This window comes from Vicia villosa, unplaced genomic scaffold (genome assembly GCF_029867415.1).
Source record: "Vicia villosa cultivar HV-30 ecotype Madison, WI unplaced genomic scaffold, Vvil1.0 ctg.003578F_1_1, whole genome shotgun sequence".
NCBI classification, from domain to species: Eukaryota; Viridiplantae; Streptophyta; class Magnoliopsida; order Fabales; family Fabaceae; genus Vicia; species Vicia villosa.
The window spans coordinates 141896-167135 of NW_026706241.1; the positions used below are offsets into that span (position 1 = coordinate 141896).

The following is a 25240-nucleotide window of genomic DNA, read 5'->3' on the forward strand; positions in this document are numbered from 1 at the left end:
CCGTCAACTTTCATTAACGGAAGCTGACGTGGCACGCCACGTGGAAGACAGTCTGGCAAAATTTTTAAAACGCATTAGATTGAGGGGGTTTAAAACCTCCTCTAAATAAACCCAGAAAATTTTAGAAACAAAGTTCTCACAAACATTTCATCAAACACCTTAGATACACCATTTAAAATTGCAAATTCATTAACAAATTCCATTAAAGCCTTCACAAATTCAAACCTGTAAACAATACAAACCGAACCAATACCAGTATCTCATATGATTTAGATACCCAAGTGTCAAGATCTGAGGTTTTGCATCATGGATTAACGCCTGGAGATTTTCAGATTGTAATTCCGCCAGAAAGAGCTGCAATCTATGGAGACAAAGGATGGAGACTTTCAATGTTGAAAGCAGTAGAGAATGTGGTAAGATATCCATCCCTCCCCCTCATGATATAGGACATGATCTTTCACCTGTTTAAGGAATAAATTGTAAATAAAAACACCTTTTTGCTCTTCCTCTTATTCAACGTATTCTATTTGATTACAATAACTGTCAATTTTTACAGTTGCAGGGAAGAAGTCGCTCATTATGCTTGGTGGCAGATGATAGTGTGTATTTACCTCTTCTCGTGGCAAAGCTTTTAGAAGCACCACATGTTATATCATCTTTTCCAGGGCCGAAGGAAAATGGACTCCAATATATGCAAGCTGCTGTCAGTGCAAATAATCTGTCACCAAATTGCATAAAAGCTGTTGGAAAAGGGGTGAAAAAGTTAACCATGCATGGTACAAACCAGAAAAAGGTCGAACTTACCTAATTCCACTTGCCTGGCATGGCTTTAATTTGTATGAACATGCATTTTAATTTAAGTGCTATTAGAAATGTATCATAATAGATAACTTCATTCATGCCTATGTAGCATACATGAAATATTTAAATGACTTTTCCCATGAACAAAGAGGCCCATGTATCATAGAATTGAACTGAAGTGATTAATCTAGCAAACAGAGTGTTACTTTAATATGTTTTATATGAAACATGATTTCATATGAAATAATAATATAAAATTTCTTTTCAAATGCTTTATCTGGCTATTGTACGCAAATGCAAATGTGATTGTGTTTCTTTCTTGCTAGTAATAAACCTTGTGTAAATTTGATAATTATTTTGTTATTCATATATGTTTATTGGTTTTGTTTTAGTTTTTATATTTGGAATTATTTTTATTTATTACTTTGGGATTTTAGTCTATAGCAGATTATCTCATTCTGGCTTAAAATCGGAATTACTTATTAGTGTGTTTAACTTCGGTTCTATAAATAGATTTTCAATGTAAATATCTGAGATGCTTTTGAATTGCTATGATTTCTGAATATCTATGTATATATGTTTGATCTGTAGGTTGACCTGTTAATAGCAGAACCTTTCTATTTTGGACAAGATGGCATGCTTCCGTGGCAGAACCTGCGGTTTGGTATATTTCATTAGCTACTGGTGTAACCATTAACTTGATTTGCTATATCATATATGCCATGCTTTAATAAGTCTTAAGTATTCATTGTGTGTTTTATTTTGGGCGCTACTCCACATTTTGTTGCCTGCCTTTACTCAATTTTTTTAGGAAGGATCGTACAACACTCGAATATATGCTCTCTGAAGATGCTATAATAGTTCCCAATAAAGGAATTTTGAGGGCTTGTGCCATTTATCTTCCTGTAAATTATAATATCCATAAATTTGTGAAGGCTTTAATGGAATTTATTAAAGAATTTGCAATTTTAAATGGTGCATCTAAGGTGTTTGATGAAATGTCTGTGAGAACTTTGTTCCTAAAATTTTCTGGGTTTATTTAGAGGAGGTTTAAAACCCCCTCAATCTAATGCGTTTTAAATTTTGGCCAAGCTGTTTTCCACGTGGCATGCCACGTCAACTTCCGTTAAGGAAAGTTGACGGCAGGGACCAAAATTAGAGAAGGAAAACTTTATGAGGATCATTCTTTGAACGAAAATGTTATAGGAACTAAAACAAGATTTTGGGTTATTTATAGGGATCAAAAACATATTTAACCCTTAAATCTATTTACACACTATTTCATATACACCATTTAGTTATATTTCATTTTCAGTCATAATATTGCAAATACTATAAAATCATACACATAAAAATCATATTTTAATTAAGTCAAAATATTTTTAATATTAACCAAAAAGTATACAAAATCATGTACAGTCTTAATATTTCAAGTATTATAAAATCATACACATAAAAAATTATATTTTAACCAAGTCATAACACTTTTTTCATATATAATTTTACGTCATGCTTGACGGTTAGCTTCGGTGTTCTCTAGTCCAATTGAATCCAACCGCTTTCCACCTGTAGCATTGGATTCATCCATGGCCAAATACCACGCCCTGGAGAAGCAATTGTTTTATGTATGCAAAAAACAAGACACAAGAAATTAATACAAGAAAGTGTTATTACAAGAAAGAGGCACATGTTTGTTTTTTTTTTTCAATAGGAAATGGATTAATTAGAAGAAGCAACAGATACAAACAGAACCAGTCTACCTCTTAATACAATTGAGAGGTAAAATGTTCCAGATATGAAAATTACAGGACGCAGAAGAAATATTAACTGCTCTAAACCACTTCCACGAGGTTAACACAATCGCACTGACACATTCGTCAAAACTAAACGTGCTACCTCTAAACACTATGGAATTCCGCATAATCCAGATATTCCAAACAACCGCCATCCAAATAATCCCCACAGTTAATCTTTCGTCTAAAACCTTAATATTTTCAAAGAAAGCAAGGTAATTTCTTAACTCAAGGTTTGTTAACGAACTAGACGTACCTATCCAAACATCAATTTTCTCCCACACTTTCTCAAGAATAGGGCAGCCAACAAACAAGTGAAAGGAATCCTCTTCACAATTGTTACAAAAAACACAAAAGCAATCGGTGGGCAGGGTGAGAATCTTCTTCTTCCGCAATTGTTGTCTCGTCGGAATTCTATCCATGGTTAACCTCCAAACAAAGATAGAGACCTTTGACGGAACCTCAAGACTCCACAAAAACTTGAGCTTAGCAGCCAAAGCTGGATCCGCCCCCTGCGTCTCTCTTCTCTTCATAATCTCCTTTGCACAAGACTTTACCGTAAAACCGTCCATTTCATTCGGTTCCCACACAAACTGGTCTTGATCATTCTCCACCATAGCACTCTGATCCAACACGTTCAGCAGCTCTTGGACCAAGTATAAATCTTCCTCTTCGTACTCGCTAAACCAATCCTGAACATTCCAATTCCACTCCCCTTCCTGCCATTGTCCCGCTGCCGCTACTGACATGCAAGGATTCGCAGCCTTAACATAAAGCTCAGGGAACACCTCGGCAATAGCATGTTCACCAATCCACCTGCTAAACCAGAATGCTGTTTTTTCACCATTCTTCACCTTACAATAGACTACATCCGAGACAGACAAACCTCTGGATCCTTTACAATCATTAATCGCCATTAAGTCACGCCACCAAATAGAATCCCTCTTCTGAAACAAGCTACTTTCATTGACGAACATTTTCAATTCCGGGTTAGAATACTTGTGCTTAAGCAAATCACTCCAAACCGCGTTATTTTCAACTAGAATTCTCCATTTCCACTTCATTAGCAGCGATATATTCGTATTCTCGATATCCCGGATACCAAGCCCTCCCTCCTCTTTGGATTTACAAACTTGCTTCCAACTTACCCAACAAATGCCTCTATCCCCATCCACACCCCTCCATAAAAATTTTCTTTGAATCCCTATTAACTCATTTATCACTTTTCTAGGCGCCCTGTAAAAAGACAACGAATACAACGGAATCGCGTTCAGCACTGAATTTATCAAGACCACCCTTCCTCCTATAGATAAGTACCTCCCACGCCACGAGTCAAGTCTCCTTTTCACATCATTCACAACCTCTGTCCACATTCCTCTCTTCCTCGGACTATCACCTACCTTAATCCCCAAGAACTTGAAGGGCAATTTCCCTATTCCGCAGGCTAGAAAAGAAGAGGCCATCTGCAGAACTGACTCATCTATATTCAGGCCATAAATGTTGCTTTTACAAAAATTTACCTTAAGACCAGACATTAACTCGAATCCTCTCAGAATCGCTTTCAATGACCAAAGGTTATGGTTCACTCCTTCGCCAATGACTATTGTATCGTCTGCGAACTGAAGGATATCAACTGCTTTATCCGTCCCGAACTGGAATCCCTTGTACTCTCCCAATTCAACAGCTTTGTCCATTAGACATGTCAGGCCCTGCATCACAATTACAAACAATAACGGTGACAAAGGATCTCCCTGACGAAGTCCACGATCCACCTTAAAATCTCTCGTGCAGCTGCCATTAACCACCACTGCCATACTGCTTTTAAACACAGTTGCTTCGATCCAACGCATCCACAAATCTCCAAACCCCATTCTTTTCATCACGTATCTTAAATATTCCCAGTTGACGCAGTCATAAGCTTTCTCATAATCTACTTTCAGAATCAAACAGCTTCTTTTTTCCTTCTTAGCCAAGTCAATAATTTCGTTAACAACCAATACACCATCAAGTATATTTCTATTTCTAATGAAAGCCGACTGTTTAAGAGAGATCAGTCCCTCCACCACTTCTTTGAGCCTTTCAGCCAGAATTTTCGAGAGGATTTTTTGAAGGCTTCCCACAAGGCAAATGGGTCTGTACTCGTTTAGAGATTGCGGGTTTTTCAGTTTCGGAATCAAAGAGATAAAAGATGATGTGCTGGCCTTTATCAAAGTTTGGTTCTCATGAAAATCAAACACAAACTTCATGACGTCTTCTTTGATCCATTCCCAGAAAGTCTTGAAGAATTCCATCGAGAAACCGTCAGGCCCAGGTGTCTTGCTTCCATCACAACTCCACACAACAGCTTTAACTTCCTCCAACGTGAAAGGTCTTTCAAGGGAAACCGCTGCTCCCTCCGCCAGACACTTGAAATCCAACCCTCCAGGAACAGGTCTGTTACCCCCCTTCTCCTTAAAAAAGTCCATGAAGTGTTCACGAATTTTCTCTTTCACCTCCACCATGCTTTCCATCGTTCCATCTTCCTCCCTAACAAAGCTGATGAAATTCCTACGCAATCTACTATTTAAGGATCTATGAAAGTACCTTGTGTTCATGTCACCTTCCTTAAGCCAAGTTTGCCCTGATTTCATCCGTAACATACTTTCCTTCAATACAAGATATCATGTATCAATGCCATGGTAACCATACCGCGGTTTTGACGAGTGTAAAAAATGAAAAAAAGAGGGTGTTGAATATGTAAACCATAGTCTAATTAAGTTCACTCTTGTTTGAAAGTTAGAAATTAGAATTCACCAAACAAAAACAAAAAATATTAACTTGCATTCAAAAACAGAAACATAAAATGATTTGTTAGAAGATATCATCAATGCAGTTCCATCAGGAAAAAAAAGAACAAATGAAACTCCTAAACTTCTCATCCTCTTCCGAATATTAATTGTACCTTATCATCTAACGGCTTAAAATTTCTGACTATTTCTCGTTTTTCTTCAATTTAAATTATATACGTTTTAAATTTGCCAGATTTTTATATATCTCACTAACAATTGATAGAAAACAAGTGAAATATCATAAATAGGTTTGCCGCGGATATTCTGAAGTTCAGTCGAGCTATGTAAATAAAATCTAACTAAATTTTTTTCTTAGCTAATATCAAAGTCAGATTCTCTCAAAACAGTTCATCGTCAACTGAAAATATTTAACCACTTGAACACAATAAGCAGGATGTGTAAACTGAAGCAAAATAGTTTAAATTGGAGATGTAATGCGAGGAGTGACAAATTATATCGAAGCTTGCACCCCCACTCATAATTAATGGCACAATCACAAATATGAATCTAATTCACAATGATATTGACAAATATTACAAAAAACAAACAATGTTATTAATGAATATTCCAAACTCTGTTTAATGACTTTATTTCAAAAAAGACACCATCTATGGCTCATAATACTTTATGCACTATCCAATTTAAATTTCAAACAAAATTGCAAGAACCAGTAGCCATATCATTGAAGAACTGATGAGAAAGAGGAACCGCGGACACATTTAGTCACATGACTTTACACCCTCCCCGAGGCCCATACTTTTATGGAGCCCGAACTCAAATGGTATGTTGAATCATAGTAAAGGGGCAAGTAATCCATACCTCACGATAGGTGATGAATATAACTCTAGCTTGTATGAAAGAATCCCATATGCCTCTCTCCACTCTTTTAACATTTTCACTGACCTCTCTTCCATCACTACCTCAATTATATAAAAGGGATTATTTTTAATTTGCTGTGCTACAAGTCCTAGTATAGCTCAAATGTCATCCATTGCAGAAGAAGACTGAATAGGCGACATACAAAGCATTAAGATTGCAATGAACCGTTTGGTCAGGCACGACTATATCCGTCTAAATTACCAAAATCCTATTGTTCATATGCCCTTCAATTTGCCACATTCATCATAAATAATGTCAAACTCCCCATCTACAAAACAAATCATCTTACCAAATTCTACACTATAAAGTACCATACATAAAATTATTTAAGGTATTTGGCTCATTATGCTACACATCGACACTTCACGCTCATAGACCAAAACTTGAACCAAAATTTAAAAAGTATATATTATTAGGATATACACTTGGTATGATATGCAATTTAGTTGTTGACCGGACCTCAAAAGGAATTTTTACCTTTAGAAATGTTTATTTTCACGAACATATACTTCCATACCAAGATACCTCCTTATCTGCATCCACATCATGGAATTATTTTCCCTCTAAACCTTCACATTCCATTATCCTCAACTTATCCATTCATCATGACTTAGACACAAATGAGCCTAGTAAGTTATTTCCTCCGATCATCTCCATACCTTACATCAACCATAATTCTCCATCCATACATAATAGAGTAACTTCAATAATAAAATATCCACCATCTTATCTGCAAGACTATGTTTGCACTTCAATAAATGATTCTCACAAATTATAAACTGATGATCTTTATCCTATGTATACTTTTTTGTTTTATTCTAATTATTTCAATTCTCATTTCGATTACTCTTTATTAGTGCCTTCACATATTAAGACTAAGTGTTGTGTTGAAGCTAGTGCATCTGATTGTTGGAATCAAGCAATGTAAGTTGAACTTAATGTCCTTGAGAAAACTAGAACATGTCAGCTTGTAGATTTACCTCCATATGTTGAGCAATTTGGTTGAAGGTGGATATACAAGATCAAACATTTTGTTCATGGTTCCTTTGAAAGTTTTGAAGGAAGGTTAGATGCAAATGGGTATAACCAAATTGAAGGTCCTGATTACCTAAACTATCTAAATTAATTTAGAACATTACATCAATTAGATGTGAATAATGGTTTTTTTTTTTTTTGCAAAGTGAGCTACAAGAAAATATTTGTATCATTGTTCCCATGGTGTTTCCTCATCCAAGGTGTTTTTTCTTAGGCAAGTCATTAATTTCATTGAGAACAAAATAAATATATCACAGTTTCAAGGTCTCCATTTGAAGTTGACTTACAAACATTAATAGCTTATAGATGTGAACTTTAATGACAACTTTATCTCCTTAAATATCTACAAGTCACTTGCATTAAGACAACTACTTTATATTGTGACAATCAAAGTGCACTGCACATTACCGCCAACCATTCCACATATAGCTACTCAAGTTGAAGATGATTGATTGATATAAATCTCCAACTTGTGGAGGATATTATAACTTAATAAACAAGCAGTTATAGATGAGAATTAAAATTGTTAGTTAGTTACGAATTGTTACTTGTTGAACAAGTTAATATTGTATATTACTAAAGCATCTTATAAAGGAGAGTAAACACGCTATATAAATCAATATAATTGAGATTAATGAATAAGAAAGGAGTCATTTGCATGCTCAATATTTGTATATCATAATACCTTGCTATATCCGGTTAAGATTTACTATCAAGTGATTTTGTTTAATTTGTTTGAGTTTTTTCAAAATCTTTAGAGTGTGTTTGGATGGAGATTTTAATGAGGAAAAGTATTTTTTTGAGGGAATTTAAAATGACTGACTAAAATCTATTGTTTGAATATAAAATATGAAGAATTGTTAGAATGATGTAAATTTATGAAGTATTTTATTCAAGTTAAATTTAAGGAATTTCAAATGACACCAAAAAATAAAGAATTTGAAATTACTTCTTCATTCTATATAATGCAAATGTTAAACTGTTTATTATTAAATTTTCCAATTTTGCAAGATGGTCCTTATATTTTATGAAAAATTTAAATTCACCTCTAAAAATTTCAAAATATTGTAAATAAGTCCTTAATAATTTTTAAATTTTACAAATTAGTCCCTTCAAATTTTCAAAAATTGCAAATAGTCCATATTTTTCATATACTTAATTTGATCCAAAAGTTTTAAGATTTATGAAAATGAGACAAAAAATTTAATAATGAATCATTTTAATACTCTATTCAAAAAAAGAATTTTAAAATGAATGAATTTCAATTAAATCATTTAAATTGTTTAAAGTTTTAAATTTCTTAAGAATTCTCAATTACCTCATCCAAATACATTTTTAGATTCTTTTAATTTGTAATTTATATTATATTTCTTGAATAAATTTTCATTTACCCTAAAAAAAACCAATCGCTCGCATTGATAATTTAATACTCCATCTGGTTCTATTTATAAGAAAAAAATTGCTTTTTAGATACATTGAATTATTAATGTTTCTAAACAATATATGGGTCAAATACATTATCTTTTCAATAAATTTAAAAAATAAAATTTTTCTTAAAAATAAGACTAGAGGAAATAATATTAAAAAAATTTACCGTTTGAAATACCAGAGTGAAAAAATGTACATAGATAAATCAGAAATTGTTCAAAGTTAATGCATATACGATGTAGCAAACTTGACTTTTCTTATTATAGTAAAGTGAGAGTGGCCAATTTGATTTTTTTTATTTATTTCTTTACTCCTACTCGAGAGCATCCAAGACCATAAAGTTTTAAAGTTCTTGGCATACATGGTAAAGAAAACAAACTAAACAAATTAAAAATCCTCACAAGTCACCATCAATATTAACTCGTGAATAATAAAAATAATAGTATTAATTAGAAGCATGATTAAAAAAATTAAAATATCTAAAGACACGTGAATAAGATGATAAAAGATGTCTTCTTTTTAATTAGAAATTTGAATTTTATTAATTAAAAAATTAAAAAATTTGTGTTGAAAATTTATTTTGAGAAACACAAGAAAGTTAAACCCTTTTGAGAAAAAAATATTGTAATCTTTTACGATTTAACTAATTAGTCTATACCGTTGTGAATTAGTTTGTATAGTTGTATGTAGAGATATTTTAAAAAATTAAAATTATATTAAAAATAAAAAATTTAATTTTAAAGTAAAATTAATATAATGAATCATTTAGTGTGGAACAAAGGGAGCGCTATCCTATTGTCATTTTATCATTTGCCATTTCAAAAGTAATAATTCATTCTACTAAATTAAGATTACACAAAAGTTTTAATCTTCTGTTATCAATCATTGATCATTTAGAATATACATCTATATTTTATTCTATTATAAGTACCATGATTTAATTACTTAAATTAGCCATCATTTGTAATCTGGTTAGTGAGATCAATTAAGGAAAGAGAGTAGAACCATGGAAGAAAAGAATTTCTCTGGTACTTCTCTTCTTGTGCCATCAGTTCAAGAGTTAGCCAAGGATAATATTTCAACAGTTCCACCAAGATATGTTCAATCTCAACTTGAAGAATTGATCATCAATGAAATTGATGGTATACTTGAAATTCCAGTTATTGATATGAAGAAATTGCTTTCTTTAGAATTTGGGAGTGAAGAATTGGCTAAGCTTCACCTTGCTTGCAAAGATTGGGGATTCTTTCAGGTCACTTTTCTCTCTTTACATATCCTATAATTTCTTAATTACAAGCATGATTTTACTTATTGTTAATTCTTAATAATTGTAGTTGGTGAATCATGATGTTAGTTCTTCCTTGGTGGAGAAAGTAAAGTTGGAGATTCAAGAGTTTTTCAACCTTCCAATGTTAGAGAAGAAAAAGTTTTGGCAAACTCAACAACACATGGAAGGATTTGGACAAGCATTTGTTGTGAGTGAAGAGCAAAAGCTTGATTGGGCTGATATATTTTACATGACCACACTTCCTAAACACTTTAGAATGCCACACTTATTTCCACAACTTCCACTTCCTATCAGGTTCTTAGTCTCCCTCTTCCTTTCTCTATCTTAAAATTCTAATTCAATTTTACTCTATCATAAAATTCTTATTTTATCTAATCCGAATAAAAGATTAAAGAGAAAAAAAAAAGACTATAAACACCATCAATTTTACTAATATAATTCGGCCAATAATATGTATTTCAGACTATAAAAAACTATAATTTCTTTTTATTTTTGTGATAATTAGGATTATAATGTTAGGACAATATATCTTAGGGTTAATAGTTGTTTACCCCCCTGTAATATGAGCGTGTTTCGATTTACCCCCCTACCGTTGCCAAAGACAGGTTTTGGCAACGTTTTTTTTGAAAAAAACCGTTGCCAAAAGGTAGGGAGGGGGGAAAAACAAAATTCGCTAACATTACAGGGGGTTAAATTACTATTAACCCTATATCTTACTAAGTACGACTGAGTTTACTAAAATATTCCTGGATGGGGGTCTGCCCCATGCACACCTCCCTCCCAATCACTTACCAAACAACAAGCAAACAGCTAGGTCTAAGACACACTTAGGCCAAACGTTAGGTCTCTCTCTCTCTCTCTCTCTCTCTCTCTCTCTCTCTCTCTCTCTCTCTCTCTCTCTCTCTCTCTCTCTCTCTCTCTCTCTCTCTCTCTCTCTCTCTCTCTCTCTCTCTCTCTCTCTCTCTCTCTCTCTCTCTCTCTCTCTCTCTCTCTCTCTCTCTCTCTCTCTCTATATATATATATATATATATATATATATATATATATATATATTGTTAATGTTGTAATTACTATATTCTACTATTCGAGTCATATTCAATACTTATAAAACTCAATCTACAAAGTAAAAAAAGTCTCTCATTTATATACACATTTATTTTCACGAGAGCATAATTTAATGTGAAACTAACTCAATAAAATTTATATAATATAATTTTAATTACATTTTAGAATTTTGTATAGACCTTACTCAAACATATGTATTAAACTTGATTGTAAGGTGAAAAATATATTCTATTTATAAATTTAGTTTTAAGTCATAACTCGTCTAATGTGAGACATTACGTGTTTTGATATTGATATAGCAAACGTGTTTATAAATGAGATACTTAAGTTATGTTATTTGTCATGCAGAGATACTTTTGAGCTTTACTCCATAGAAATGAAGAAGCTGTCCATGATAATTGTTGAATATATGGGAAAAGCTTTGAAAATGAATGAAAAAGAAATGAATACCATATTTGAAGATGGGATACAATCCATGAGGATAAATTATTACCCTCCATGTCCTCAACCAGAAAAGGTTATTGGTCTAACACCACATTCAGATGCATCAGGACTCACAATCCTCTTACAACTCAATGATGTCCAAGGGCTCCAAGTAAGAAAAGATGGCATGTGGGTCCCAGTTAAACCCCTTCCTAATGCCTTCATTGTCAATATTGGAGACATGCTTGAGGTTAAAATCTTGCTTCCTATTCAACTTATTTCAACTCAATTCTAAACCTAAGGTTGTTTATTTTTTTAATTTTGATTACATGTTTTTGATGGCAGATTGTAACAAATGGGATATATCGAAGTATTGAACATAGAGCAACTGTGAACTCTGCAAAAGAAAGACTATCAATTGCAACATTTTGTACAACAAGACACAACGGAGAGATAGGTCCCGCAAGAAGCTTCATCACCGAAGAAACACCAGCACGATTCAAAACAATTGGACTGCAAGAATACTTAAGGAATGTTTTTGCTCGTAAACTTGATGGCAAGTCTTACCTAGATGCTATGAGAACATAGCATCACTTACTCAAGTTATTGAAATTGTTGTACTATCATATATGTCAATGTGTTTTAATGAAGTGAAAATAATTGACAAATTAGACAATGAAATAAATTTTCCTAAATATTTTAGGACTAATGCAGTAAACACTGGTAGCTATGTAATGAATCGTGTCTTTATAAGATCAATTTTAAAGTTAATGTCCTATGAAATATATAAAAGATTCGGATATTTTGAACTTTCATGTCTTCGATTGCAAATGTTTGGTCCTTAATAACAGAAAGAATAACATTGGTAAAATTGAAGATAAAGTCGATGCGGATTTTTTCTTGTATATTACACTACTAGGAAAGCTTTTTAGTATTTTCAACAAATTAACTTTGACTATAATAGAATTTTTACACGTTCTTTGATGAAACTAACCCAATATATATAAGTAGAAGTCTCTGACTGTGCAAGTATTCTAGATAAAGATCAAAACAAAGAGAGAAAATAAAACAAAAAAATTAAGACAAAAACAAAGACCTAAGAGAAGAAATAAATAAATGCGAAGGGAAAAATGGATAATCATAAAAAACTACATAAGGTATGAAGAACAACAAGAGACCATTCAGGCCTCTAGAAACCATGCAACCTTTCTCATTCCTTATGGAAAATTTTTGCCAGAGCTTTTCATACGAGCGGAGATAGTTGATATGGTCAGCAATGGAACGTCAGCTAATGCTTTAGTTGTAGAACAACGCGAGAAGTTTGACTATGTAGAATGAACTATCTTGTACTTTTTCTGGATTTTTGTTTCGTTTCATCGGCCCCATCTTGTACTTCCCGTTACTCATTAATGAAAGTTTATCTCTATTTTTTTTAATAGGCAATGGATTAAAAACCGGAGTAAAAGGGATACTCCTCCCAACATACAAAGAGGAAAACTCCTACGTCTCAAAACACGAGAGCGGAAGGATATTCCAAATATAAAAGTTACAAGAGTTGACTCTAATATAGAAAGAATTAAGCCATCTCCAAGCTTTGTCGACGATCTCCGACCAACATTGAGTGAAACTAAAAATTTCATCTTTGAAAACAACGGCATTCCTCGATAACCAAATGTGCCAAACCGTTGAAAGCCACACCACCGCCCCAATAACTCTATACTTTACACACCGAATCTTATCGCAATTATGGAAGAAGTTCACAAATTCCTCTCTAGTCAAGAATGAAGAGACTCCAACCCAATCGTAGACTTTCCTCCAAATTCTATTAGTCACTACACAATCAACGAATAAATGCCGATGTGACTCATCCTCCGTTAAGCACAGAGCACATCTAGCATTGATGCTCTCTCTCAAAATGCCCCTTTCGACCAATAAATCTTTGGTTGCTAGTTTATTAATAATGCATCGCCATCCAAAGAAAAGAATCTTCGAAGGAACCTTAATATTCCAAAGATGAGATAATGCTCTAACCGTGAATATGTCAAGCGGCGGACTAGAGAGTTTCTCTTTAAAAAGTTTATAACACGAACTCACCGAGAAAACTCTGCTTGGTTCCTTGCTCCACCGAAAAGAATCTTCCCCGCCTCTCTGAACAAGCAGTTGGCGCTGCTGCAACTCCGATAGTAAGTCGGACAGAAGAGCTGCCAGCCTCGTTTCATCCGGTCCGCCGCCCCGTCCGACCGATTCTGCACTGACTGCATCATCAACAGAAGCAGCAACATGTATCATTTTTTCCAGATCCCACGTCCAGTTTCCAGCACTGTTGTTGACCATGGTGTTGCTGTCCGGGTCATTGGACAAAGATCCTGCAAGAGAAACAACAGCTAGGTGGTTTTCGGCATAACGAAATAGCTCCGGATATGCTTCAATAAGGTTTTGATTGCCGGTCCAGCAAGCATACCAAAATGGTATGTCATTACCGCTCCGGACCTTGCACTCTACTGCCCCGGCAAAATGGTTGTTGTCTAGCCTCTCGTAATTGTCGGAAATTAAGATATCCCTCCACCAAATTGAGTCTTTTTACCCACCACCGAACAATCCCCTATTAACACCTTCGCCTTCACATTACCGTATCTAGCCTCTAAAAGATCCCTCCAAACCGCCTCCTTCTCCGTTAGAATCCTCCACTTCCATTTACTAAGTAACGCCGCATTCATAATTTCCACGTGCTTCACACCTAACCCTCCTTCGTCTCTAGATTTGCAAATCGTGTCCCAACTTACCCAATTAACCGTTTTTCTAAGCTCGCACCCTCCCCAAAGGAAATTCCTTTGAATGGCCACAACCTCTTTCAACACTTTCTTAGGCGCTTTATAAAAGGATAGTGAGTATAAAGGAACCGCATTAAGAACCGAGTTGATCAACACCACCCTACCCGCCAAATTAAGATGAAATCCTTTCCACACGGCCAATCTTTTTTTCATCATTGATAATAAATCTCTCCACAACACAAGCTTCCTAGGATCTCCCCCCACCCGCACTCCGAGAAATTTAAACGGTAAGCTTCCGACTTTACACGTGAGAAAGGTTGAAGCGACTTCCAAAAACCATTGGTCCAAGTTGATACCATAAAGATTACTCTTATGAAAATTAATGCGGGACCCGGACATCAATTCGAAACCTCTAAGAATAACCTTCACACTCCACAAATTAGCGGCATCTCCCTCGGCTAAAATAATCGCGTCGTCCGCGAATTGTAAAATATCCACATCCTTCTCGCCATTTATCTTAAACCCACGAAATTCTCCCACTTCTTTAGATTTCTTCACTAGAGCCGTAAGGACCTCCATGGCTAGCACAAACAAGAAAGGAGAGAGAGGATCCCCTTGTCTAAGGCCTTTCTCCACTCTAAAATCCTTATTAGTACTACCGTTAACAAGAACGGATAAAGAATTAGAGAATACACTTCCCTCCATCCACCTCAACCACCTATCACCAAAGCCCATTTTTCTTAAAGTGAACCATAAGAAATTCCAACTTATCCTATCGTAGGCCTTTTCAAAATCCACCTTTAGTACCACACAATTCCTCTTTTCCCTCATAGCTAGATCAAGAATCTCATTCACCACTAGGACACCATCCAAAATATTTCTCTCCGGAATAAAAGCCGATTGATTCCTCGAGACCAACTTACCAACCACCCTTCTTAATCTTGCCGCCATCAACTTTGCTAGAATTTTATATAAGCTTCCCACTAAACAAATTGGGCGATAATCCTTCAAGGATTGCGGATTGGACACTTTTGGGATTAAAGTGATGAAAGAAGAGGTACAAGCCTTCGTAAGTATGGCTTTCTCTTGGAAATCTCTAACAAAGTTTAAGACATCCGATTTTATCACCTCCCATGATAACTTGAAAAATTCTAAAGAAAAACCGTCCGGGCCGGGACTTTTATTCCCATCACAAGACCAAACCGCCTCCTTCACCTCATCTTCCGAAAATGAACACTCCAAGGCCAACCTATCCTCCTCGGCCAAACATTTCAACTCAAGACCCTCCGGCACCGGTCTTCCATAATCATCTTCCATGAATAAGTCTTGAAAATAGTTTCTAATCTCCCCCTTGATGTTTTCTACTCCTTCCACCAATCCTTCTTTACCTTCCAACAAAGAGATCGCATTCCGTCTTTGTCTATCTTTGATTGCATTGTGAAATTTTTTTGAGTTTTTGTCCCCTTCCATCAATCAAAGACTCTGAGATTTTTTCCTAAGCATAGCTTCTTTAACATTCAAACTATGCCTAATATCCTTGCCAACCTCTCTTCTTTCAACAACCAAATCTTCAATATCTCCCCCAAGATTGTCCACCATTAACCTATCCAACTCATTCATTTTGTCCACCTCTTCCTCCACCTTAAGATCTATCCAACCAAACACCTCCCGGTTCCAAACCCTCAATTTTCCTCGTAATATTTTAAGCTTCTCATACAAAACAAAATCCCCCTTCCTTTAACAATTAGCTTCTCCCATTCAACCTTGATAAACGCCTTAAAATCCTTGTGCTTATACCAAACATTATTGAACCTAAAAGGTTTAGGACCCAAATCGACTTTTCCCACATTCAACCGAATAGGCGTGTGATCGGAAATATCTCTTTTGTCGATTCTTTGGTCTATCACTTCCCAAATATCCATCATATTCCTCGTAACAAGGAAACGATCTAGCCTACTCATAGCCTTCCCATTATCTTTGAACCAAGTAAATCTACCTCCTACACAATTAACATCAATCAACTCCATATTCTCCACGAAGCTATCGAACTCTCCCATCCCCCTTCGTTCACGCGTGCTGCAAACTCCCTCACGCTCTTCCTTATTCAGCACTTCATTAAAGTCTCCGGCTATGCACCACTCCTCATTCCCACGTCTATTCTTCAACGATAATAGATCAGACCACACCGAACTTCTTTCCCTCCTACTACATGGGGCGTAAACATTGACAAGATTGTAACTATTACCTTTCCAAAAAATGTTAATTCCCACAAATCCTTTCCCACGAAAGCTGTGATTTACCGTCAGTGCACCTTTTTTCCACAAAATAACCATCTCTCCAGCCGCTCCTACAGAATTGCTAGAGGTCCATTCCACCTCCTTCACACCCCAAAAATCCCTTGCTAAAGAGTCATTGAAACACTCATACTTTGTTTCTTGCAGAAAGCAAACATCTATCTTGTTCAATTGAATTAAGTAGATGACCCTCTTCCTTTTGGAAGAGATGCCTCCTCCCCTTATGTTGTAGGACATATGATTCATAAAAATAGATTATTGGCCTCCTTCTTACCCAACGAAATCTCCTTGTCTCTCTTTTCTAAAATCTCCACATCCTTCTCAACCTCACCATCTTCCTTCTCGCTCACCACCCCCAATCTAGATATAGCAGACCACACCTTCCTCCCCACTTCCGACACACCCAAAAGCCCTAGCATTACTACAGATTATATCAGAATCAGTAACTGAGTTGCAGAAGGATAGGGACTCACCAGCAAAAATCGGCTCTTCAATAGAATCAGAGATAGAGCACAGTGTAGGACATGTCTTCTTTATGATAATTTTCCTCGGACCGATATTCTTGATGATGGACGCCGTCATTGATACCTCCTATCCCAGATTTCGCACCGGCTTTTTCTTCCTCTTGATTTTTGATTTCAGATCTGAGCTTCTATTGTTTTGGGAAAATGTGTTATAATTCACTTTAATATTTATTTCCATAAACAATTATGAAAATAAATTTTGTATTTTATCCCATAAATCAATGAAGTTTTATCTTTTTTTATTTTATTTTGTTAAAGTCTTTTTGATTTCTGACAAATGGGAAGAAGTAAAGATGATTTTGGCATATCTATTCTCAGAAGATCTTTCCAACGCATAATATGAGATTTTTGCTTCTAAGAATGCTTAACTCAAGAACTTTGCAATAGTTCACTGAAATCTTAAGGACAAGCAAAACTATGAAGGATAGTCATAAGAATGATCAAGATCTGAAAAGCCAGCTAGTTGAGATGTTTTGAACATGGTAAATATTCAAGACGAACCCGGTTCTGAAGCTTAACACAAATCCATAACCAGGTTTCTACAATTCATCGCTTTTTGATAGCAAGCTAAGATCTGAGATGAAGAACCAAGCATTTCTAGTTAGACTCTGATGAAGTCTCAAACAGGAAAGTATTCCTTTCCAGCTACCTTCTTATACTACAAATTTATTTTGAAAGTCTTGAGCTCACGGGGAGCCTTAGAACAAGCTTAAATTAATTTTAAATGTATAGTTCTTAAGGGAAGTTGTTTAGCTAATTCTGAATATGCTTTTATGTGATTTAAATATAATATAATTTGTTCATCAAAATACATGTTTTTTTCATCATAAAAAAGGGCATATTGTAAGAACAAGATTTGGTTATGGATTTGGCCTTATGTTTTGATGATAACATTACATGATATCTTAGAGAACAATTTAATACTCTAACAGTTTCTGTCAAGTGTGTATATTTTGCTAACAGATTCTCAATCTGAAGAAAAGGCGTGTAACGTCATCAGGTTTTGAACTCAACATATTATGACTCTGGAAGAAACCAATAGGGTTTACAAAGACTCAGTCAAGTTCTAGAATGTTTCTATAATAATGGCTCTGATGAACTATAGTGATAGAGCTTTTGATCATGACTCTCGTGGAAGAGCTTTTGGAGACTCCTTTAGCTATGAGATTTTGTTATCCAAGTTCTAAAGACCCTGATGTCATGGTTCTGGAAGAATAAGTTCTGAATATTCTGAAGACCAAGTGCTAAAGAATTTGAAGACAAGGTTCTGGATGAACAAGTTCCAAAGACTTTAAAGACTTAGGCTCTGAAGATAGTTTTGATCCTTCTAAGCGCTTCATCATCTACTATCAGAAGCTGCGAAGATTAAAAGATGATATCAAAATTGGTTTACATGAGAAAATAGTACGAGGTACATATGTTTCCACTACCCGAATAGGATGGAGCAAGGACTATACTACGGTACTATGTTGTCGACCACTCTCTCATTGGCCTTTGTGGACAAAATAACTGGAATTGAGTATTTATATTATACCCTTCAATGGACTTCTTTTTTGCTATAAAAGGAAGACTTGGAAGATTGAAGAAGTAGATTTCAAGTGAACAAAACATACGCTGAAATGTTGCATAATTCCCTCTAATTATTTTCTTTGTATAATTTTATAAAGCAAATGTACTTTTTTTAGTTAACTTGCCGCAAGTGAGCTTTTGTTCATATACTTGCTTAACACTTTTGTGTTATTTAATTGTATTCAAACTTGCATATTCTGCTTTCAAGAAGCATTTGTGTAAACACAAACCTTTATATTCAGCTTGTGAGTTGATAGTTCCTTAAGAGACTGGTACACTTAACATTTCTCAAGAGGAAATTGACGGGTAGTCTTAGTGGTTTGCAACATTGAAAGTTGGTATTTGTTGTGATTTATATAATCAGCTTGGTAATAGTTAATTAAGTCATTGTTAAGAAGAGAAAATCACCTTGATGGGTGGACTAGATTAACTTCGTTAACAGTCAACAAGGATAAAAATAATTGTGTCATTTTTTTCTTGTGTTCTTTGTTTTTGAATTGGGAAGAATTTGATTTTAAACCTTAAAACACAATTCAAATCCCCATTTCTTGTGTTTCACGCACATTCAATTATATCCATTTAGATTAACTAAGATATATAATTCAACTTGTTTTTGTAATAGGAAACCGTTCTTATTAAAACCAGTACAAGGGGTACTCAAATCCCACAACCAATGCTACCTACTCTTCCTATAACAGTCCAAGAGAGAGCTAAACCAATCATAGAATAAACAATCTGGAATGGTTTTACAAAATAAACCTAACCACCTCCTAGATGTAAATTTAATAGAATTCAAACAATCCTCAAAACTAAACACCCTACTTTGGAAAATAATACAATTCCTAAACAGCCACATATTCCAAGTTATAGCTAACCAAATCAAACAAATACAATACTAGAAATCCTTGTTCTTCACATTATGGTTGTTGTAACAGAAATTAGAAAGATGATCCAAATTCAAAACTACATTTGTACCCAACCAAGACTCTACAGCTTCCCAAATTCGTCTAGTCAACAAACAAGAATCGAAAAGGTGGTGAACGACTTCTTCTTCAAGGAAGCAAAAATCACAACACTTGTTCCTATCAAAAGAAACCACACCTCTATTTGCATGTTGATCACGAGTTAGCAGCCGGTGAATAAGCAGCCTCCAGCCAAATAAATGAATAATGGTTGGAACTTTAAGATCCTACAAAATACCTACACCTTTCCTGATGTCGCTGGACCAAAGCAAAGAGACAGATGACTGAGTAACAACTTAATGGCGAGATTCATAGAGGATTTCTCATCATGAACTTTCATTCATTGGAACTCATCATTCCCCACCTCAAAAGGAAAACAAGAATCCAACAAGACAAAAAAATCAGACACATGAGACCGAAAATCTTTAAAATGATTCACCCTCTTATTTAATACACTCTAAAGAGGATTTTATGCCTAATCATAAACTTCCAAAAAGCTTCCTTCAAAGAGTGGTTACCCAACCAGCAACTATGCCAAAATCAAATGCTTCTACCATTGTGCAACCTGCAAGAAATGTTCGTTAAAAATACTTTATGTCTTTATTGATCAACCTATCCACAAGAGTAAGATCCCTCTACCATATAGAATCCCCTCTGTTGATCAATTTCTTATTGCTGGAAAACATTCTATGCCACAACAACCCACTCCAAATGGCTTATTTTCCCCTCAAAATCCTCCATTTCCACTTGATCAGTAATGCTTTGTTGAATCATTCGATATTTTTGCTACCGAGCCCTCCATTATGAACTAGGCTACAAACCAAGTCCCAACTGGTCCAATGAATAATATGCTTATTCTCGTTACCACACCACATCAAATTTATTTGAATGCACCAAATCTCTTTCAAGACCTTAACTAGAGCTTTATAGAATGACAAAGAATAAATATGAATAACATTCAACACCATATTTATCAACACAAATATTCCCCCATAGAAAGATGCCTGCTTTTCCATATTGAGAACATGTTCCTTAGATTTCTAAAAAGATCTTTCCATAAATAAATATTTCCTAGGATTGTCACCTATCTTCACCCCTAAAAATTTGCAAGGGAAATGATCAATGCTGCAAGAAAGAAAAGATGAGGCAACTAACATATTGACCCTCAAACCAGAAATTAGTTTGAAACCTCTCAATATAGCCTTCAGACTACAAAGATTGTTGCTACCTCTATCACCTATTGTTAAAGTATCATTTGCAAATTTAAGAATGTCAAATTTGACCTCCTCATTGAGTAGAAAGCCGTTGTACTCTCCAGTCTCCTCCTAGGATTGTTGTTACCTCCATCATATATTTTTGTTGGAAGACGAGGAAGTTCTTCTGGTTAATGGCCGCGAGTAGGGTCGTAGAGTTTCGGTCCGCGTTCGGCGGCACGAGAATCAATTGATAGGTGTCGCCGAGGAGACTCTGCTATTGGGCAAAATCGTAGCCAGCATCCTCGGATGAGGGAGTGACGGGCTGCCCATCCCTGTGGTCAATCTGCTCGAGACCAGTTGTCGTATTGTTTTCTTGGTTCTCAATAACGAGGAAAGGGTTCACGTTGTTGCCGTGTTGGCTGACCATTGTGATCAGTAGGTTGGTATTGGATTGCTTTGGTCTAATTCTCGAGAAGAAGGGGAAGCAGTTGGTTTTCCACGGACGACACCATTGATCTTACTGGGATCAGACAATCGTCTTGGCCTGTGAATTTCTTTCTGATCGGTCCAAAGAAGAGGATGGGGTACTTGCAATACACTCCGATGCTAAAGTAAGATTCTGAGTGAAAGCAAGTGAATTAAGTGAGAATGAGTGAATTACCTGGCCTTCTTGTTAAAGAGGATATTAATAATCTCCAGCGCTGGGCAAAGATCTTCCGTTTTGGGATGGATTGTTGGAAACCCAAAATGGGAGATTTCCATGATCCTACGTGGTAGGGCCGAGTCAACGCGTGACTCTCATCCTAGATGGACTTCCTATAGGGTTCGGAGGAGGCAGTTCACCGAATCTTCGTGACTTTTATATATCAATAGCATATTCAAAATTCAACTCACTGCAACACTTTATTCTTATTATAAGAAGTACTTTGAAAGATATAAATTTAAAACTCATTTTGAACTAAAATTTCTAAAAACACAAGAATCTCTCCAACTAAATAAACTTAGTTAACCGAGTATATTTCCTAAAATTCACCATTTCTCAAAAGACAAAATCACGTATTGAGTTTCTATTTAAGGTCACAAGTTCAGATCTCAACAAAACCAAAAGTTTATTATTTCAAATATTATTTTTTTTAACATTAGAATATTAAATTTTAAAATTTAATAGTCATATATCATTTATATAAAATAAATATATTTTTTTGAGAGATAATTTATTTTTACACCAATAAAATCATATTTAAAAAATCATTTTAATTATTTCAATTATATAAAATATGAAAAATAAATTAAATACATTTGCGCAACGTGTAGTATATTAATTACTAGGGCATCGTGTAAAGTAACTTATGAAGGAGAGTAAACAAGCTATATAAAGTATAAACCAATATAATTGAGATTAATGAGAATCATTTGAATGCTCAATATTTGTATATAGATTAATGAATAAGACAAGAGTCATTTGAATGCTCAATATTTGTATATCCTAATACCTTGCTATATCCGGTTAAAATTTACCATGAAGAAATTTTGTTTAATTATCTCAATTTAATATTATTGAGAAACTTTACCGTTTGAAATAGCCGAGTGGAAAAATGTACAAAGATGAAACAGAAATTGTCCAAATTGAAGGCATATATTATGTAGCAAACTTGACTTTTTCTTATAAATCAAAGAGTAAAGTGGGAGTGGCCAATTTGATTTTGTTTCTTTACTTGTACTCGAGAACATCCAAGACCATAAAGTTCTTAAGTTGTTGGCATAATGGTGATGAAAACAAACTAAACAAATTTAAGGTCCTCACAAGTCACAATCAATGTTAACTTGATGATAATAAAAATAATAGTATTAGTTAAAAGCATGATAAAAAAATTTAAAACACACAATAAGATAGTAAAAGATGTCTTCTTTTTAACTAGAAATTTTATGTTCAAATCTATTTTAAAACACACAAGATTATTAAAATCTCTTGTGAAAGAACATTGTAATTTTCCACGACTCAATAAATTAGTATGTGCAGTTGTGAGTAAAGATATTTAAGTCATACTTAAAAAAATAAGAAAATTAAAATTGTATTTAAAATTTAAAAATATTTAATTTTAAAGTAAAATATAATGAATCATTTTGTTTGGATTGATGGAACTCGACGAAGCGGAATGAAATGAAATAATATTATGTTTCATTATTTAGATTGGTAAAAAAGGATGAAATTAAGTGGAACATGATAAAATGCATTTCATCCTATTCCTTTCAATTTCTCATTTTTTTTCCATCTAATTTAAAGTGTATGAGACATTTTAAATAAAATTGTCAGATCATAGTATGGGATCATGTTGTGATTATATCATTTGCCATTAAAAAGTAATAATTCATTCTTCTAAATTAAGATTACACAAAAGTCTTAGTTTCCTGTTATCAATCATTATTCATTTAGATTATACTTCTACATTTTATTCTATTACAAATACCATGATTTAAGTAATTAAATTAGCCATCATTTGTGATCTGGTTAGTGAGAACAATTAAGGAAAGAGAGTAGAACCATGGAAGAGAAAAAGAATTTCTCTGGCACATCTCTCCTTGTGCCATCAGTTCAAGAGTTGGCCAAGGATAATATTTCAGCAGTTCCACCAAGATATGTTCAATCTCAACTTGAAGAATTGGTCATCAATGAAATTGATGGTATACTTGAAATTCCAGTTATTGATATGAAGAAATTGTTTTCTTTAGAATTTGGGAGTGAAGAATTGGCTAAGCTTCACCTTGCTTGCAAAGACTGGGGATTCTTTCAGGTCACTTTTCTGTCTTTACATATCCTTTAATTTCTTGATTACAATCATGGTTTTTATTATTGTTAATTCTTAATAATTGTAGTTGGTGAATCATGAGGTTAGTTCTTTATTATTGGAGAAAGTAAAGTTGGAGATTCAAGAGTTTTTCAACCTTCCAATGTTAGAGAAGAAAAAGTTTTGGCAAACTTAACAACATATGGAAGGATTTGGACAAGCATTTGTTGTGAGTGAAGAACAAAAGCTTGATTGGGCTGACATGTTTTACATGACCACACTTCCTAAACACTCTAGAATGCCACACTTATTTCCACAACTTCCACTTCCTATCAGGTTCTTAGTCTCACTCTTTTTCTATATCTTAAAAGAACTTGGTTACTTATTAATCTATGTTATTTGTCATGTAGAGACGCTTTTGAGCTTTACTCCATAGAAATGAAGAAGCTGTCCATGATAATTGTTGAATATATGGGAAAAGCCTTGAAAATGGATGAAAAAGAAATGAATATCATATTTGAAGATGGGATACAATCAATGAGGATAAACTATTACCCTCCATGTCCTCAACCAGAAAAGGTTATTGGGCTAACACCACATTCAGATCCTGTAGGTGTCACTATCCTCCTACAACTCAATGAAGTTGAAGGACTCCAAGTAAAAAAAGATGGCTTGTGGGTCCCAGTTAAACCCCTTCCTAATGCCTTCATTGTCAATATTGGAGACATGCTTGAGGTAAAAATCTTCCTTCCTATTCAACTTAGTTCAACTCAATTCAAACTCTAAGGTTTGACTATATTTTTTTGTTGGCAGATTGTAACTAATGGAATATATCGAAGTATTGAACATAGAGCAATTGTGAACTCTACAAAAGAAAGACTGTCAATTGCAACATTTTGTTCAATAAGACACAACGGAGAGATAGGTCCCGCAAAAAGTTTCATCACCGAAGAAACACCAGCACGATTCAAAGCAATTGGACTGGAAGAATACTTAAGGAATGTTTTTGCTCGTAAACTTGATGGAAAGTCTTATCTAGATGCTATGAGGATATAGCATCTCTAACTCAAGTTATTGAAATTGGTGTACTATCATATATGTCAATGTATGTTTTGTTACTAAACTAAATCATCATAAATATTAAATAAATAGATGCTCACATTAGTTGTCGTTTTATATACATAATTTTTAAATTTATAGAGTAAAATTTTAAATTTTTCTTAGGTTTAGAAATATTTAATGATGTTAAAAAAAAGATGACGCCGTGAAATCAATTTTCTTAAATATTTCTAAATTAAGGTAGAAAATTGCTTGCTAAGTAATGAATCGTGTCTTGAAAAGATCAACTTTAAAATTAAAACGTTCTATAAAATATAAAAAAGAGTCGAATATTTCTCACTCTCATGTATTCTATTCCAAATGTTTGGTCCTTAATAACCGGAAGAATAACCTTGGTAAATTTGATGCTAAAGTCGATGAAGTTCCACTACAAGAATTATGTTGCCCAGCCACGTGAATTTGTGACGTGGCTTACATGTGGCTAAAAAAGGGTAGTTGCGACGTGGTCACAACGTCACTACTATTTTTATAATTAAAAT

General features: G+C 34.4%; 3 protein-coding genes and 1 pseudogene across 3 annotated transcripts; 3 read left to right on the plus strand and 1 right to left on the minus strand.

Annotated features, from left to right (window-relative positions):
* The first annotated feature begins 280 nt into the window (after window positions 1-280).
* LOC131641207 (protein arginine N-methyltransferase 7-like) lies at window positions 281-1781 on the plus strand. Its single transcript, XM_058911510.1, has 3 exons — window positions 281-413; window positions 557-793; window positions 1393-1781. Exons 1-3 carry the CDS (start codon window positions 390-392, stop codon window positions 1477-1479), a joined length of 348 nt encoding a protein of 115 aa, XP_058767493.1. The 5' UTR covers window positions 281-389; the 3' UTR covers window positions 1480-1781.
* Window positions 1782-9588: 7807 nt separating this feature from the next.
* LOC131641204 (protein SRG1-like) lies at window positions 9589-12347 on the plus strand. Its single transcript, XM_058911509.1, has 4 exons — window positions 9589-10016; window positions 10099-10346; window positions 11466-11790; window positions 11886-12347. Exons 1-4 carry the CDS (start codon window positions 9771-9773, stop codon window positions 12126-12128), a joined length of 1062 nt encoding a protein of 353 aa, XP_058767492.1. The 5' UTR covers window positions 9589-9770; the 3' UTR covers window positions 12129-12347.
* Window positions 12348-15784: 3437 nt separating this feature from the next.
* LOC131641210 (uncharacterized) lies at window positions 15785-17187 on the minus strand. Its single transcript, XM_058911512.1, has 4 exons — window positions 17079-17187; window positions 16880-17017; window positions 16109-16745; window positions 15785-16046 (listed from the first exon to the last, which is right to left on the minus strand). The coding sequence occupies exons 1-4, from the start codon at window positions 17185-17187 to the stop codon at window positions 15785-15787; spliced, it is 1146 nt and encodes a 381-aa protein (XP_058767495.1).
* Window positions 17188-23229: 6042 nt separating this feature from the next.
* LOC131641205 (protein SRG1-like) lies at window positions 23230-24801 on the plus strand (annotated as a pseudogene).
* The last annotated feature ends 439 nt before the right edge of the window (window positions 24802-25240 follow it).

Excerpts from the sequence above, each read along its gene's own strand:
- LOC131641207 (XM_058911510.1), top strand. The coding sequence starts at position 390 with ATGTTGAAAGCAGTAGAGAATGTG. Across the intron at positions 414-556 it reads TGAAAGCAGTAGAGAATGTG|TTGCAGGGAAGAAGTCGCTC; the intron begins GTAAGATATCCA and ends CAATTTTTACAG. Across the intron at positions 794-1,392 it reads ATGGTACAAACCAGAAAAAG|GTTGACCTGTTAATAGCAGA; the intron begins GTCGAACTTACC and ends TTTGATCTGTAG.
- LOC131641204 (XM_058911509.1), top strand. The coding sequence starts at position 9,771 with ATGGAAGAAAAGAATTTCTCTGGTACTTCTCTTCTTGTGCCATCAGTT. Across the intron at positions 10,017-10,098 it reads AAGATTGGGGATTCTTTCAG|TTGGTGAATCATGATGTTAG; the intron begins GTCACTTTTCTC and ends TAATAATTGTAG. Across the intron at positions 10,347-11,465 it reads CAACTTCCACTTCCTATCAG|AGATACTTTTGAGCTTTACT; the intron begins GTTCTTAGTCTC and ends TTTGTCATGCAG.
- LOC131641210 (XM_058911512.1), bottom strand. The coding sequence starts at position 17,187 with ATGACGGCGTCCATCATCAAGAATATCGGTCCGAGGAAAATTATCATA. Across the intron at positions 17,018-17,078 it reads TGAAGAGCCGATTTTTGCTG|GGCTTTTGGGTGTGTCGGAA; the intron begins GTGAGTCCCTAT and ends TAGTAATGCTAG. Across the intron at positions 16,047-16,108 it reads TTTAGGTTCAATAATGTTTG|GAAGGGGGATTTTGTTTTGT; the intron begins GTATAAGCACAA and ends TAATTGTTAAAG.